The 16,950-nt window shown below is 65.0% G+C and overlaps 3 protein-coding genes across 3 annotated transcripts; all 3 read left to right on the forward strand.

Annotated features, from left to right (window-relative positions):
* Positions 1-346: 346 nt before the first annotated feature.
* LMXM_03_0500 (phosphate-Repressible Phosphate Permease-like protein) lies at positions 347-1,942 on the forward strand (the record flags this gene model as incomplete). The annotated part of the gene is made up of 1 exon (XM_003871669.1): positions 347-1,942. The coding sequence occupies one exon, from the start codon at positions 347-349 to the stop codon at positions 1,940-1,942; it is 1,596 nt and encodes a 531-aa protein (XP_003871718.1).
* Positions 1,943-4,777: 2,835 nt separating this feature from the next.
* On the forward strand, positions 4,778-12,304 carry LMXM_03_0510 (conserved hypothetical protein; the record flags this gene model as incomplete). Its single annotated transcript, XM_003871670.1, has 1 exon — positions 4,778-12,304. One exon carries the CDS (start codon positions 4,778-4,780, stop codon positions 12,302-12,304), a length of 7,527 nt encoding a protein of 2,508 aa, XP_003871719.1.
* Positions 12,305-12,980: 676 nt separating this feature from the next.
* Positions 12,981-15,527, forward strand: LMXM_03_0520 (conserved hypothetical protein; the record flags this gene model as incomplete). Its single annotated transcript, XM_003871671.1, has 1 exon — positions 12,981-15,527. One exon carries the CDS (start codon positions 12,981-12,983, stop codon positions 15,525-15,527), a length of 2,547 nt encoding a protein of 848 aa, XP_003871720.1.
* Between the last annotated feature and the right edge of the window lie 1,423 nt (positions 15,528-16,950).

The following is a 16,950-nucleotide window of genomic DNA, read 5'->3' on the forward strand; positions in this document are numbered from 1 at the left end:
CTTCCTCCATCTCCATCCCCGAAATTCGCCGTCGCGCCCTCGTTGTTGCTTAACGCGAACAGCCTTCTCTCCATCTCTTCTTTATCAGTTTTCCCACAGAGCGTCGCTCGCGCTGCCGTTGCTCCAGCGGCCCCGTCCTCTTGCATCGATCGCCGCCGCCGCCACCTCCCCCCCCCTCCCCCCCTTCCCCTACCACCACCACCACCACCTCAGCACAACGATGATCCACCCGTACCTGTGGATCGTCATCGTGGGCGGTTTCGTGGGCTTCCTCGTGGCGTGCGGCAACGGAGCCAACGACCTCGCCAACGCCTTCGGCACCAGCTACGGCTCGCGTGTTCTCACGATGCTGCAGATCGTCGTCATCGCCGCCATCTGCGAGTTCTCCGGGGCCGTCGGGCTCGGTAGCAATGTGGCTACGACCATGTCCAGCGGCATCGCCAAGCTGTCCACTTTCCAGGACGACCCCTACGTGCTCATCTACGGCTTCCTCTGCACGCTTGGCGCGACCTTCATCTGGCTCCTGGTCGCCACGCTCGCCAACCTGCCCGTGTCATCGCACCACGCCGTCGCCGGCGGCATCATCGGCTTCGCGCTGGTGTACGGCGGTGGCGACGCGGTGGTGTGGGCCGGCCGCAAGCCCACCTTCCCCTACGTCTCGGGATTTGTACCGATTGTGGTCTCGTGGTTTATCTCGCCGCTGCTGGCCGGCCTCGCCGCCGCCGCCCTATACTGCATGGGCCGTTTCCTACTCCTCGAGCGCACCTTTGCCGTCCGCCTCGCGCCCTACCTCACGCCCGTGGCGGTCTTCACTGTCTGCTTCCTCGAGTTCATCTTCATCTTCCTGAACGCGGCGAGCAACCGGCTCTCGTGGTCGGCCGGGCACGCTACTTGGATGGCCTTCGCCGTGGCTGCCGGCGTGGCGCTGCTGTCGCTGGGGCTGATCCCGGTGATGAAGCGCCGCATCGAGTCCATTCGCGTCTCAGGTGAGAAGTTCGGCGCGGAGGAGGGCTGCGATGCCGTCGAGGCGATGCGTATGAAAATGACGGGGGCGCGCGCGTTGAGTATCCGCACCTTCCAGACAAGGAGAGAGGCGGCCGAGTACCTCACGGCGGAGAAGCAGCGCCGCAAGGATCGCAAGACGTCGGCCAACGTTGTGAAGGCCGAGCCCGCCGAGGAGGCCAGCAACGAGGTGGAGGACGCACGCGCAGCGAAGAAACTTGGTCTTGGGTCACGCCTGGTGTACGGCGCCGTCGTGCGCGACGAATCCTCGGATCTGGACAGCCCCTTCGACGAGAATCCCAACAACTGCGCGCAGGGCGGCAGCGACGAGGTCGAGGGGGTCCACATGACCGCGATCGATCCGAACATTAACTACGTGAAGTACGACGAGAGCGGCGTGCGCATGTTCGACCCGCGCGCCGAGTACATGTTCCGCATGCTGCAGATCGTCACTGCCGCTTGCACGTCGCTGGCGCACGGCTCGAACGACGTCAGCAACGCCATCGGCCCCTACGCTGCCATCTACCAGGTGTATAGAACTGGCAACGTGGCGAGCGCGGCGAACGTTGAGGCGTGGCTGTTGTGCCTCGGCGGTGCTGGCATCGTGGTCGGGCTAGCCACCTTCGGGCTGCCCATCATGCGGCTGCTGGGCGAGAAACTGGCGGTGCTGACGCCGGTGCGCGGCTGCGCGGCTGAGGTGGCCACGGCGCTCGTCGTGTCGCTGGCGTCCACCTACGGCATCCCTGTATCATCCACGCACTGCATTACTGGCGCCGTGTTGGCCATCTCCATAGTCGACGTCGGCTTCCGCCGTGTGCGCTGGGCTCTGGTGCTGAAGATGTACGCTGGCTGGGTCTTCACGCTGGTTGTCACCGCCATCATCTCCGCCTGCTTCTTCGCGCAGGGCATCACCGCACCGGTGCCGCGTGGCAGCCGCTAATGTGGCGCGCAAAGACGCCTGGTCAGCGCAGTCTTCCCGACGCTCTCTCTCTCTCCCTCACACGCACGCACGCACGCACACAAGCACGCACCCTGCTCGTTGGGAAATGTTTCGCTGTCGTTTCCGCTGCTGCTACGAGCGGTATCAAACAACGTCCGGGTTGTGTGTGTGTGTGTGTGTGTGTGTGTATGTGTATGTGTCCATGCGTGCGTGCCAGTGAGGGGAGGGGGCGTGTGAAGGCGGCGTGAGGAGCTGACGCCTTGTGTTGCAGAGGCGACCACTACCACCCCTCCCCTCCCACCCCGCGCGCCCTCGTCTCCCGTGTTGGCGCTGTGCTTTCCTTTCTGGAGAAGAGATGGGTCTCTCCTCCCGCTGCTGTTTTCCCCTTCGTGTTGCCGTCTCGTGCGTGTGTGTGTGTGGGTGCGTGACTGTGGTGGCGGACACACACACACACGCGCGCACACAGGTGCTCCCCCGAGGTTTCCTTGATATTTCCCGCCTTGTTGCCTTTTTATCGTTGTTCTTGGTCGCGTGCTTTCTCCTTGAAGGCGTCAGCGTTGCCTCCTCCTCCTCCGACCACCGGCGCGCACGTGTGTGTGCGTGTGGGAAGTGGGGCGCGCTGCTCTCATGATAAACCACTGTTTCATTTTTCTTTGGAGGGACTTCGTAGCTCTTCGTGCCCTCTTCTCTTCAGTTGCGGATCGACCGAACTCGTGATCCTTGTGTCTGTCGGTGGCCCTCACCAACCCTGTGAACGCGATGCACACCCGCGGCTGCGTGTGACGCTCGAACGCGTTGTCCGTGCAGCAACTACATTCCCCGTGCTCCCTCCCTCCCCCTCCCTCCCTCCCCTTACCCTCCTCACCACCACCACCACCACTTGCGCGACGGCTTCCCCATCCAGTTTTCTCACGGACGACTGGAACCTCGCTACGTCTTCCTGGAACACAGCGAGAGACGTACTGGTGGAACACCAGCCCCCCCCCTCCTCCCCCCTCCCCTTATCCTGTGGTGTGTGTGCACGTACGTACGTGTGTGTGTGTGTGTGTGTGTGCTGGGCAAGGCAACGTAGTCCTTTAACAGAACGGGTCAGTGCACATATGCTCCGGTGCGTGTGTGCATGTCCATGTCCGTCTCTCTCTCTCCCTCCCTCTCTCGTGCTTCCTCTTCCCGTGCTCCGGTGCGTTCTCTGCCTGTCGTCGGTGCAGCGGTGCCTGCGTCCATTGATTCCACCCCCCTCCCCCTCCCCCTCCGACTCCGACTCCGACTCCCCTCGAGTAACAGGAGCATGTGTTGCGCCGACGGCCGTAGCGCCGTTCCTTGTCTTTTCCTCAGTTCTTCGCCTTGTCTGCGTGCGTCAATCAGCGCACTGCACTCTCCTCATGCCCTCCGCTCGCCCCCCCCTCCTCCACCGAGCACGCACGCACACACACACACACATGCGCGCGCGCAACGCTCCTCTGACCTACGCTGAGCACTTCGTCTTCGGGCGTTCTTCCTGTGCCTGTCGTCGCTGCACGACCGCGAGAGGGTGTTGTGCGTGATATCAGCACTGATGGGCGTTGGCGAATGGGGGTGGGGGGGATGAGGGCGTGCCCGCGTGCGTGTGTGTGCTTCGCATCATCCCTATTACGCGTGCGAGGCACACACACACACACGGTGTGAGAGAGGCACATATCTATATCTATCTATATCTACATGCTTACTTGGAGCGAGAGAGGCAAGACGATGGGGCGTGTGCTGCTCGGCTCGCCTCCATCCACTGTTGCTGCTGACATCGCCCGCCAGCAAAACGTGATTGAAGGGCATGTCCCTCCCATCCCATCCCCTCTCTCACCCTCACCCTTGGCTTGTCTGCTGTAAAAGGTACAAGGAGAAGCGGTCATGTGTGAGGGGGTGAGGGGATGGGAGGGAGCTCGCTGTCTGCTCTCTCGCTCCTCTCCCTCACACCGCGTCTGGGGTGGGGTGCGCGGGTCTCTCTGTGTGTCTGTGTCTGTGGGTGGGTGGTACACATGGTCGCGGAGGCAGCCATGTGCACCACCACACCACCACCACCACCCCTCCCCCTCTCCCCCTTCTGTGTAACCTTTTCTTTCTGATGCGTGTTTTTCGACTTGCCTTCTCGTCGTCGTCGTCGCCGCCACCCCAAATAAATAAATAATTGAATGGTGTTCCGTAATGCCAGAAGAAGCACGAGGAAGGAAAACCGAAGAAGGGAGTATACCGCCAGCAGACAGGCCGGCTTGCCCTGATGGCGATGGCGGGAGGGGGAGGAGGGGGGGGGGGGTAGACACGCGCATCAACGTGAGCAGCTGCGAGGCAGGGATGGGATGGGACACGGGGGGGAGGGGGGGGGCAGAACCCCTCCACCCTCCTTCTCTCGATCTCGTCCCCATCTCTCGGTGTTTTAGGGCTGCTCGCGGTACTCCTCCCGCCTACGTGATGATGATGCCCATTCATGCCATCCGTTTCCCTCCTGTCCTTCGCCTGCCCTCAATGCCCCACGCATCCACAAACACTTGCTTCCTCACCTCCCCCCCCTCCCTCCCTCCCTCCCTCCCTCCCTCCCTCCCCGCACGCGCCGGACCAACGGCCGAAGTCCTTCTCGTCTTTCTTCTCCCTGCCGTGTGGCTGCAGTCCCCTGCCGTCCCGCTCCTCCCGAACACCGAGGACGCGAAAGAGAGAGAGAGACACAACCAAAGCAGCCACAAGCAAGGCGAGAGGCGTTCTCGTCCTCCCAACCTTCTACACGCGCACGCGCAGTCACACGCACACGCACACACCAGAGTTGTGCAGAAGCCTGCCGGAACAATGGAAAATCACGCGTCCGCGTCCATGTATATCCCTTCATCGAAGGTGCTGGCCCGCTTGCAGCGACATGCAGCAACGACGGAAAAGTTGAAGGCCGGCAACGTCAGTGCCAGCGGCGGTTCTGGACTCGCTGCATCGCCCGTGGCATTGCCTCCCGCGAGCAGCAGCAGCAGCAGCCCATTCGACGTTCATCCAAAAGCGGCGACCACGGATACGCTTGCCGCGCTGTCGGCCTCATCCACCAAAACGGATGGGGCGGCAGTGCTCTTCGAGAGATCCGCGACTGGGTCAAAGCTGTCTGGCGCCGCTGGCAGCTCTCCGTCTGCCCACTGCACCCCCTTCCCTTGCACTGGCAGCCCCACCTCGCACGATTTTCAGAAGAGTGGGTCGGCGCCGTCGGACAGCGCCACCCATGGCGCGGCTGCTGTCGCACACACCGCAGCCTCCGACGCCGCCATGCCACCATCACTAGCGCCATCGGCAACGCCGCCGAGCACGTTCAAGTCGCCCGCAGCGTCCCCCATCTTCTCGCCCCATACGCCCGGCAGCAACACCAACAGCAGTCGCGCCGCTCTTGGGGTGCCCATTTCCGTCGAGGCCTGTGGAGCAGCGTCGCAGGCGTTCTCTGCGCCAGCGGCAACGCCTTCATCGCCAGCACCCCCACCGTCAGCGCCGTCGCCCCCAACATCTGTGTGGCTTCTTCCCCGGGACGATGTGACGTACATCTTATCATCCCTGACGTGGAACGTGGACCTCCTGCTGTTGCTACTCCCACACGCGCCGTGCCCGCTGCATCTGCCAGGCGCCGAACCTCCTGCGGAGACGCCATCCCTCACAGCAGGGGAACTTGCCGCATCGACGGCACTGGCTGCCGCCCCCGCATCGACCGCGCTGCGTAGTAGCGGTATGAGCGAAGAGGAAGCGAAGGTGGAAGCAGGGCAAGCGGGTTTGACCGTGAGGTGCGCTGCCAAGCGCAGCGGGGAGGGCGCGGCGACGGTGGGTGGGGCATCTTCAGCGGGCACGCTGCAAGCTAAGGCCGATAAGCGCGGCGACACGTCGAGCGTCGCGTCGAAGATGCACACAAGCGCTGCATACGCGCAGGAGGCATACCAGACACGTGACAGCCCTGCGGCTGCCACGGATGTCGTCACCAACCCGCGCTCTCTCTCACCGCTGCCGGCGTCGTCGTCGGCACTCACGACGAGCGTCGCGGTGTCCGGGACGTCAGGTGCTGCCTCCACCGCGCCGCTCACCTGGTCACAATACCTGTTCCGTGGGGCTGGCGGCGGTGCCAGAGCCGTAGTGGGAAATCCGCGTAACGGTGCGACTTCGGTGCTTGGCGATGACGCCGCCCGAGCACAACAGCAGCCACAGCAGCTGTCGTCGCTTGTCCGTGATCAGGCCCCGCCCCCGGCATTCGTGCACGAGGTTAGCAGAGGTCTCCCACACAGTCATAGCGACGGGGCGCTAGCGCGCGCACCGAACACCGCATACGTATCCTCCTCCATCTTCCACGCGCAGTACCTCCCCTCGCTGGAGGAGTTCCAGCGCAAGTTGGAGGCGCACAAGCACCAGCAGCAGCTTCTCCTTCGCCAGCAGCAGCAGCAGCAACAGCAACAGCCACCGACCTTGTCAGCCACCCGCCTTCAGCAGCACCTCCAGCAGCAACGGCAGCATCAACCCCAGCCCCACCATTACCACCGCCGTCGTGTGGCGACGAACAAAACGTTCTTCTACTCGCCGACGCCGTCTGTCCTGTCCTTCACCACCACTGCCGCGACGACGACCGTCAACTCGACCGCCACCGATGAGGATTGCGAGGAAGAGAAGCAGCGCTGTCAGCTCTCGTGCAGCGCCGCAACGGCGACGTCACCGAGAAGCCCACTACGGCTGCTGACCGCACACCGCAGCCACGCAGCAGCCGTCTCGGGCATGTGGTCATCGTCGTTGCCGCCCTCGCCGCCGGCATCCTCCTCCGCGTCGAAGGCGCACCGTCACCTCCAGCAATCCATGCGCCCCTGTACCTCCTCCTCCTCCTCCCTCGACAGCCTTGGCAACGGCGGTGGCGGCGACAGCGATGACGAGGAGGACGGGGGCGGGATCGGTGCTACCGCAGCGACCCCTTGGATGTTGTACCCTACCCCTCACTCATCGCGTCCGTCGCCCTCGCAGCCACAGCAGCCGTCGAGGGCGATGCTGCGAGCCACCGATCAGCCGTGCGGGTCCATCATGTCCGCTTCAGCACCAAGACAGTCGCCCCTGCTGCTGCACACCGGTGATGGTTGCACCAGCCGCGACAGTAGAGGGAGCTCGCGCGCCACCGCGCGTGACGATGACGACGACGGCGGTGACGAAGCGAATGAAGAATGGCCCTTGGGTCGTCGCGGCGCCAGCGGCAGCGGCGGCGTCCGACCATCGAACTCGTTCCCGGCCTCGCCGACGGTCAGCATCAGTTCCATGTCCTTCAGTCGTCTGTGGTCGAGCACCTTGAGCGGACGCGCGACCCCGCGCAGTACCCTCGCCACCGGTGTCGGTAATAGTGTGGCGAACCACAACTCGCACTTCAACGGCAGCAGCCTCGGCGGTGTCGGCTACGCCTCGCCGTATTCGGTCGCCAAAGGTGGCAAGAACGCGCGCCGCAGACGGAAAGCAATGTGCACGCGGCGGCGGCGTATAATGCGTGTCTACGTGCCCAGCATCACGGAAGGACCAAAGGCGGCGAGTCTGTACACCGCACCGACCGCGGAGGCGCAGGAGCTGCTGCTGCAGCTGCAGCACCGCGCAGCGATGTCGTTGTTTTCCGGCCCCACGGCGAGGTCCATGGCAGGACACACCGCGACAACCACCGCCGTCTCCTCCGCGTTGTCCACTCCCAGAACGTACGCGATGGCGGCTGGGGCACGCGTCTCCGCGTTGCCCGCAACGACAGCATCGGCGACGTCCCCGGCTACTCCGCCGTGCGGTGCCGTCGCCTCTCCTCGCCCAAGCACGTTTGCAGAGGCGGCCCGCGCAAAGAGCGGGAGCGGGGGCGGCACCGCCGCCGGTGCGCTGACGCCAGCACAGGCACAGCACCAGCAGTGCGGCTTCCCAGCCCCCAGCGTCCTGTCCGCAATGGAACCCCGAAATCCCGGAGAAGCAGAGCAGACCCCGCACCTCTTGACGCTGCCGCAGTCGCTGCGAAGCCACAAAACCGCCACGGACCTGCTCAGTGCATCGTGGTCAGGTGTGGCGGCAGCTCCACCATCGCCAGCAGCCGCAGCACCGACACCAAGGTCCTTTACTTCTGCTGGGAGCAGCAGCGATGGCGTACTTGGCGACTTCGGTGACGAGGTCGGCGGACCTGGTCGGGCTGATGCTCCCATGAGCACGGCGGCAGACACACCAGCAGTGGCGCATCATCGGCAGCTGAGTACACCGGCATCCGCAGCCGGCTCCGTGGCGCCTGTGGAACTGCCGCAGTGGGTGCGGGAGCGGCCGCTGTCCGCCTTGTACTACCAGCCGTGGGGGCTGGAGCTGCTGGCGCGCTACGAGGCGTCGCGGCACGAGCAGCAACTGATGCGAACACGAATGCTTCGTCGCGTGGGGCCGGGTGTCGGCAGCAGCACTGCTACAGCGGTAGTTGCTGTATCAGAGGTCGGTGTTGGCGGGAACAAGTCAAATCCAGCAGCATCGATACACAGCAGCAGCGGCACGTCGCCGTACACGGCGTCGTTGCCGGCTGCAGCGACGGCAGCGCAGCAGCATGTGCCTGTGCTCTCGCGCCCCTCTCTCGGTACGGGTCGTGGCGGCTGCACCAACACCGCAACTGCAGCAGCGGCAGGAGAAGCGCTACCAACGTCATCCTCCAGCACCCCACGTGTTTCCTGGGCAGCGGTGCTTCGTCAACCACAGCGCGCGAGCCTCACCTCCGGCAGCAGCGGCGGGGTCGCCTCCACCGCGGCGACAGCGGCGGTGAACACAATCACAGCAACAACAACCATGAACAACAGCACGACAACGACCGCCACAGCGGCAGTCGTGGACCTGGTGCAGCGGCAGCTGCCAGCGGTCGTGCCTGAGTGGCCGCCAGAGCTGTCGGCTGCGGAGGAGAGGGATGCCTGGGAGGAGGCGTACTACTTCGGCAGGGTCACCGCGGCGCCATCATCGTCACAGCAGCAGCAGCTCGAGACGCGTCGGTCTGCGACAAGGCCTCGCGATCGTGGGGCGAGCGACACCAAGAAGGGTCACCCAGAAGGCAAGCATGGGACGTCGACGACGGATTTGGGAGGTCGTGTGGGCGGGTCCTCTGGTCAGGTGAAGGGCCTCGGCAACAACACTCTTGTGACGTGCTCGGCGGCGGCCTCGGCAGCGGTGCTTAAGCGGGAGCAGTGGTGGCGCAACGAGGAAATACAGCCTCCGACGCTGTACCTGAGTCGGCAGCGGCGCTCGTCGCGTCGCCGCTCCCGGGTGGCGTACCCAAGCGACACGTTCCGCAGCAGCACTGCGCGCCGCGCCGGCGCCACCTCGGCTGCGGCGGAACTCTTTCGCAGTCACAGGAATGCGCATCCCACCCCGACCGTCGACGTGACCGCCGCAGCGCCGACTTGCGTGAAGGCATTGGGAGAGGCGGTGTCGGTGTCAAGTACAGCGGCAGACTCAGCTGCCAGCAGCAGCCTCACCTTCGCCTCCTCCGTGACCCGAAGCGACGTGACCCTGTACAGCGACGGCCACCCGCGCAAGAAGGCCGCCCAATTATTCTACCCGGCGCCCTCCCTGCACGGGGTAGGGGCCCCGTTGCCATCGCCTTTCACGAAGCTCGACCACCGCACCAGCGGTCAGGCGGCCGCCCTCCTGCCAGCGCCGGCGGCTGTGGGCACGGATGCGAGGCGGCAAGGCGGTGACGTTGCCGGCGCACAGCACACGCAGGAGCACATGGAGGTGGGCAACAGCGGCGCGGAGGATGGGCCGGTAAAGGTCGAGACAAGTGCGGCACACCTGGAGGGCAACGCTGTCGAGCAGGTGGTAGACAACAGCGGCTGCGATGGTGGCGAAGAGGCGGATGCGGCTGGGTCGGAGCTACAAGGGCATCCATCGGCTTGGTCGTCGACTGGCCATCCCCACCGTTCGAGTAGCGACCTCATGAGTGGTGCGACGGACTCGACGCTGACCACTCTCGCCGCCACCTGCGCGCCAGCACCGGCAGCGACTCCACCGATGGACGTGACTGCGCCGCGGCCACGCGCTGACGTAGACGTCATTTTCTTCCTGCAGAAATTCATGCGCGCGGTGATGATCATCTTCATTGCACAGGTGCGCCTGCAGCAGCTGCAGCAACACCGGGAACGCGAACTGCAAGCGTACCCCCCGCACGGGGCGACGTGTCCTGCGGGGGCCCACCTGCTGGACCAGCAAGCGCCTGTTCAGCGGATGAGAGCGAAGGACCTGGACGGTAGTCGCTCCAGCCGCGGTGACCCAGCAACGGAGGCGTCTGATGGATGTGGGCTGTCGAAGCTGGAGCGGAGCGCCTTGGGCTTTGTCCGCCACTACTTGGCGGACTATCGGCGCATGATCACCGCGTACGTCATGCGCGACGACCGCGAGGTGGCACGGCGCTCAGCGCAGGCCATCCTGTCCCCTCCCCAATCAGCCGCTTCGACTCTGTCGATGATGTCGCCGTCGGCTGTCGCTGCACCAGGCGCGACAGGCAGCGCAGCCAGCTCAGCCCCGGACCCCCTCTTCCAGCAAGAGGTTTTGGCACGGTGGCTGCATGCGACTCGAGTGAAAACGGTGTACGAGGAAGCTGTTAGAGTGGCCACCGGCGGCTTTCCAGGCGACGCGGACGCGAACCCGGGCCCGGCGACGCCGGTCGACGACGTCGAATCACTTCGCACGGCGCAAATGTACATCAGCGGCAAGGACGCTGCGTGGCAGCCGCTGCTGATGGAGCTGCTGCAGGTGAGTCGCGTGGTGCAGTGCTTCAGCGATGGCCCGGTTGTCGCGGCAACAGGCTCAGCGCCGTCAGCGTCTACAACGTCACCACAGCGGCTTCTGCTGGCGAGCCTGGAAAAGTTCTTGGCCCAGCCGACACTGCCGCTGCTTCGCCATGGTGGATCTGGCGCGTCCGCAACGGCGCAGGCGCCGGAAACGACCCCAGCAAACCCGGCCGCTCCCTCTACGGCCACAACCACCGCCGCATCAGGCTCTCTTGCATCCGACTTGCGCACGACGACGACGCCGTCGCTCACACCAGCGCAGGAGGAGGCGGCAGCGCTGATGGTGGAGGAAAGTGACGCCTTTCGGGCCTACCTTCTATCCGGGTATCTGAGAGAGGACGCCGCCGCCGATGGCAGCAGCGCGACAGCAAGCGCTGCCTTTGCCGCCAAGACAGCGACGACGGTGCTGCGTCACAGCCAGAGTGCGCCAACGCTGTCGGCCAGAGTAATGCAGCAGTGGCAGCATCCATCGGTGTCCTCCGCAACCGTGATGCCGCCCTCCACAGTGGCGCATGCGATGAGCAACCATCCACAGTTCCAGCAGCCGCAGTCGTCGAGCCTGCTCTTCAACGCGGTCTCGCTGCTGCAACCCTTGACGTGGTACCCGTACGCTTACATGCCAGGCACCGCGAACCCCTACGCCGAGAGCGCGGACTCCAACTCCACCCGCACAACACCGGCCCAGGCCGCCACTGCGTCCTCCATGACGCTCTATGTAACGATGCTGCCGCTGAGCGGGCGGCTGCTGTGGCGGTGGGTGGTGCCGGCCGAGGACACGGACAACTTTAACCTCTCCGTGTTCTTCCAGTCGTCTCTGTTCTCCTTCATGCAAGGCGGCCCATTGCCGATGCCGTCTGCCGCGCCTGAATGGCCTGCCGCCATCGGACCCGGCGCGGTGGGGTACGCGCCCACGCCGATGGTGATGCTGATGGCACCATCACCGTCACCGCACCCGTCGCTGACGTGGCCGCCAGCGCTGGCCGCTCGCATCGACGCGCAGCTGCGCAACGACGCCTTCAGAATAGCATGGGGTGGGGTGTCACCGCCGTGCATGTGCGGCACTGTGGCGGCAGCCGTCGGCAAGGACCGTCAACTCGGTTTGAGTTTATGGGGCGAGATGCCGGAGGTCACGCTCGTGCACTGCTCTGCTGGCATGCACCGCTCATGCGGCATCTTGGTAGCGTTTCTTCTCTGGCTGCTCTATCAGTGCCGGCAGATACTCCACACGGAGCAGACTCTCGGTCTCGGGCCGCTGAGCTGCACGGGTGCCCCAGCACCACCGCTGCCTGCTGGCGCCGAAGCCGCCCACGACGCGGCTGTGAGAGCACTGCTACTTGACGACATGGGCGCCCTCGCACCCGCACCCGCAGCAGCGTCAGTCGCGGACGGCGGGGATGAGGAGGAGTCGCAGCAGCAGCGCACGAAGAACACCACCGCCGACGCCGACGCACCGTGGCTAACGAGTCACCTTCTTCGCCGCACCATCCGCCACGTCCAGCAGCAACGCGGCATCGCGGTGCCCATCCGCACGGTGCAGTGCCTGCTGCAGTCCTTTGCGAAGGAGCTGCGGCTTAACTAGCGACCCGCACACGCCTGGCAGTGGCGACGGAGATGGAGCGGGGTGGTAGTGGTAGTGGTAGTGGTAGTGGGGGGTGAGAGAGGCTTGTCCAGCGAAGGGCGGTGAAGGCGGGCGTGTGTGGGGCGTGCGGGAGGGGGGGTTTCTTCTCCGGTGCGCATGCATCCCAAGGGTGCTACGTCGTGGTTCAGTGGGCACCGCACACGCGGAGAGAGGGAGAGACGCACGCAACGGCACGAAGCGCCGGTGCACACCACCACGGCCGTGCGCGTGCGCCTCCGTATGTTTATGCTGAACAACGTAAAACACTCAACAAGTAGCACAGAGACGCCAAGCGTGCACGACGTGCCTGTCGCGCCCCGATGTGCACTCGTGGGCGTGCGCGTGGGCGTGTGCGTGTGCGTGTGCGTGTGCGTGTCTTCCCCCTCCCCCGCACATGCCTCGGAAAGGTCGAGCAATGTGCATGCCTTCGAGTTTGTGCTCCGCCGTCTCCCTCTTTTACTGTCGTCCCGCTCCTTGACCGTCGCCCACCTCACCATCACCACGGCCAGCATGACTTCTCCGCGCACACCACCAAATCCACTGCAGGCACATCCGGGTGGGGCGGCCGTGAACCCTCTGCACATACATACACCGTCGCGAAACGGAGACAAACTTCAGCAGGAACCGAGTAACGACCATGGGCGACCGGGACTCATGCAGCCAGCGCGACTCGCGCGCCGACCGCTACGGCGGCGACAGCGATGTCACGGGTGGTGGTAGCGGCGGTGGCGGTCGGTACAACAGGGCGCGCTACCGCCGTGAGGACGCCGATGATGACGGCCACGATCCGTTCCGGCACCCGCCGCGGCAGCAGGGCGGCGATCACGGCTCTGGCAACCACGACCTCCACGCCCGCCGGCTGCGCCATCCGCGCACCGAGGGCGGTGACGACGGCTACGGCGCCCCGTGGCAGCACCAGCAGTTCATGCCCTACATGAGTCAAGGTGGTGCAGCCGGCACGGGCTTCCCGTACCGTGAAATGATGCCGATGAACGCTCCGCAAGGCTTCCAGGGTGGTCCTGGCGGAGGCAACTTCGGCCTGCCGTTCATGAGCGGCGGCGACCCCGGGGCGATGCCGTTCGGCTTCAGCGGCGGCCCAAGCCCGAATGGCAACCATCACAGCGGGGGTGCTGGGATGAGCTCGGATCAGCTGCTCCAGTTTCTCCTGCAACAGCAACAGCAGCAGCAGCTGTCATCATCGCCGCCGCCGCTACCGCCACGGGAGCGCGCCGAGGAGCGAGGCGACAGGAAGAACACGGGACCGAACTCGGCCCCCGCACCAACACGAGTGCTGCCGTCCGTGGAGGAATTTGTGCCGGTGGTGCCGAAAAGCCTCATGAACCTCGTCGTAGGCGGCGGGACCCTGGGCGGTGGCGATGGCGACGCGGCAGCCGCAGGCTCGACTACTTCGCAGCCCCAGCAGACTGGTAATGGGCAAAGCGGGGCACTCGTTCTGTTGGAGGCGCCCAAGATCGGGCCGGACGCGGACCGCCGCGCGCGCGAGCAGCGCCGCGCGCACGTGTCCGGCTTCCCGCTCGGCACCACGCGCGAGGAGCTGGAGGACTATTTCCAGCTCCTCCTGCCGGAGGTCCGCCGGCTGCAGACGGAGCGCCAAATCCGGGAGCTCGCGGAGCGGGTTGGGCTGATCGAGGAGGAGGGGGAGGCGGCGGTGCGGCACGTCCCGGCCACAGCGAATCTGGCGTGCATTGATGAGGTGAAGAGCCTCACCGTGAGCGCTGGCAGGGCCAAGTCCTTTAGCTTTATTGAGCTGCGGCTGGCGGACATGATCGACGAGCTGGTGAGCCAGAGTGCCGCCGACCCGCACCGCTTCCTCTTCAACTCGTCGTTGGATGGCCAGACGTACCCGCTGATGATCCGACGGCCGCGCGACGCGGACCCGCTGACGGGGGTGGACGAGTCGAAGGTGGTCCTCGTTGGCTTTCCGCCCTCGATGCCGGAGGAGTCTATCAAGCCCGTCTTCGAGTCCTACGGCAAGCTGCTGAAGTTCGAGCTGCGCAACGGCTACGCGTACGGAGAGTTCGAGGAGCTTCGGGACGCCACGGACTTCCGCGCGGATGTGCACGGCGTCGTGCTGGGCAACAACATGGTCATTGCCTTGCCGCTCTACGACTGGCTGAAGGCGCTGCTGGTGCGTGAGGGTATCGATGTCACGGTCGAGGACGACGACCCGGTGTCGGGCAAGTACGTCATGAAGCAAGTGCGTGAGCGGCTGCCTGAGACATCAGTGCTCGGTGGGGCTGGTGCGCAGGCCGGCGCGGCCGCCGGCGGCGCCGCGGGAGGCGACGCTGGGGCTAGCGGCAGCTCGGCGCTCGTGGCGGTCTCCGAGGACCCCGAGGCGGCGTCGCTGCAGATCATGCGGGAGCTGCTGGACATGACCTTCACGTTGCCGGACATGCTTGCCCGCTTCGCCGCCCTCTACCCTCACCTGCGCCCCCTGTACGCGAACTCGCAGCTCACCGTCTACGCCACGCCGGTGCTGGTCTTGCTGAACCTCTTCGACGAGGAGGAGCTTGTGTACGACAGCAATTACTCGCAGCTGCTGGCCGACATCGAGGAGGAAGTCGAGAAGTACGGTCGCGTGAAACGGCTTGTCGTGCCACGCCGCGAGGCCCGGCCGAAGCTACCCGAAGCGCCGAAGCCCGGCGTCGACTACGACGAGGCCGACGAGACGGCCAAGGCGGCGGCCATGGCGGCGTACAGTGAGGCCAAGAAGAGCTTTGGCGCGGAGCTCGGGCGCTACATGAACCGGCAGACTCACCCCGTGTGGGGCGGCTACGGCCGTGTCTTTGTGGAGTACGAGGCAGTGGACGAGGCGGCAGAGGCGCAGCAGCGGATTGCCGGCAAGCTGTTTGGGGAGCGCACCGTCGTGACGTCCTTCCTCTTCCCTGATCTTATAAAAGACATGGACGAGGAGGCGGCGGAAGCGGAAGCGGAAGCGGATGCACAAGGTGGGGACGGGAAGGGTGCTGGCAGCGATGATGCCGACGAGGAGGCCAAGGGCGGAGAGGGTGACGGTGACGGCGAAGCAGCGGCAGCGGCAGAGAGGGAAGACGCTGAGGCACCGTCATCTTCGCAGCTGCGGAACGACGCCGAGGTGTCGGGCGATGCACCGGACGAGGTAGCAGCCAAAACGCCCTCGGTGCATACCGAGGACATCGACTGAGAGCATCGCAGCTGCCGCAGCCAAGAGCACAGCCACAAGCCCTCCCCTCTCCCGAATCCACCTGCTCCCGTCTCTCCGTGCATGTGTTAGAGGACTCGGCGCATGCGCTTGTGTGCTCAGCGTTCCTCACCCCACCCCACCCTTTCCGAGGTGGTGGTGGTGGTGCCGCCCTCCCCGTCCCCATCCGCGGCACCGATCTACGAAGGGATCTCGATTTTTAATGGTGGTGGCGCATGAGTATGTGTACGTGTGTGTGTGTGTGTGTGTGTGTGTGTGTGTGGCTGCGGGCTTCGACACCCCCTAACCGAGCGATGCGAGAGGCGCAACGCAGGTGAGCATAAGCGGCGCGAGTTTACCAAAACGAGCAACAAACCAGCGGCATGAGGCATGCGCACGCAGTGCTTGGCACTGCCGACGGCAGTGCGCGTGGGGTCTGTCTGTGTCTGTGTGTGTGTGTGTGTGTATGTGCTGGATGGCGGTTGCGCTACCCGCTCTTGCCACTGCACGTCCCCCCACCACCACCACCATCCCCCAAGGGGGGGGGGCGGGGGGCACGCCCGCCCTTCGTCCCCCTCATGCAGCACCTTCAGCGGAGAAAGACCCGCCTGTGTGTGTCTGTCTATGTATGCATGCATACATGCGTGTGTGTGTGTGGCTGAATGATCATCCCTCGGTTATCGAGGCACACCATCTCCCCCGCCCTTGCGCCCCTCCCCTACCTCCCTATGCATGCGCGTCACGCCCGTAAGGACGAAATTGAAGCAGTGGTGCGCAGAGGCAGACACGCCAAGGCGCACATACACGTGGCCATCCATCACCCATACAAAAGCAAACCCGTCGCGTGCGCCGGCGTGTCGGCGTACGGGACACCGGCGGCAGCAGCAGCGGCGGCTGTTGTGGCTTCCTGCGCTGCACTCTTCACATGAATGGCGGCGACGACGCCCGCGTACGTAACACCCGTTTTGAAAGCAGAGAAGAAATAGTCGAGCAAGGCGCCGCGAGTGCGACACCGACCGGACACGCGCAGGCCGACCAGCGCAAGCGCGAGAAGCACTGTGGTGTGTTCACCGCGTCTTCTAGTCAGGCCCATCTCTCCGTGTCGCTCTTCTCTCCTATCCGTCCACGGCCCGCGCGTCTGTCACGGTGCACCCGACACAGACGGGTACGTGTGCGCGTCGGTGTGTGTGTGTGTGTGTCTCGAAGACCCTCGCGCGGGGGTGGGGGGGGAGTACACGCGCACACGACGACAACGACGGCACAGCACGCGGCACATTGAAGAAGCCACCACCATCGAAGTTCCCACGCAGAGGCGCTGTCGTGCTGTGCGCATCCAGCTCGGGAGCACGAGAAAGGGTCACGTAACAAAGCTCTATAAGGACGTGAGCGGTGTGGAGAGGCCGGTGGACCTCCGAAATCGCGTAAA

The sequence above is a fragment of the Leishmania mexicana genome, chromosome 3, assembly GCF_000234665.1.
Source record: "Leishmania mexicana MHOM/GT/2001/U1103 complete genome, chromosome 3".
NCBI lineage: Eukaryota > Euglenozoa > Kinetoplastea > Trypanosomatida > Trypanosomatidae > Leishmania > Leishmania mexicana.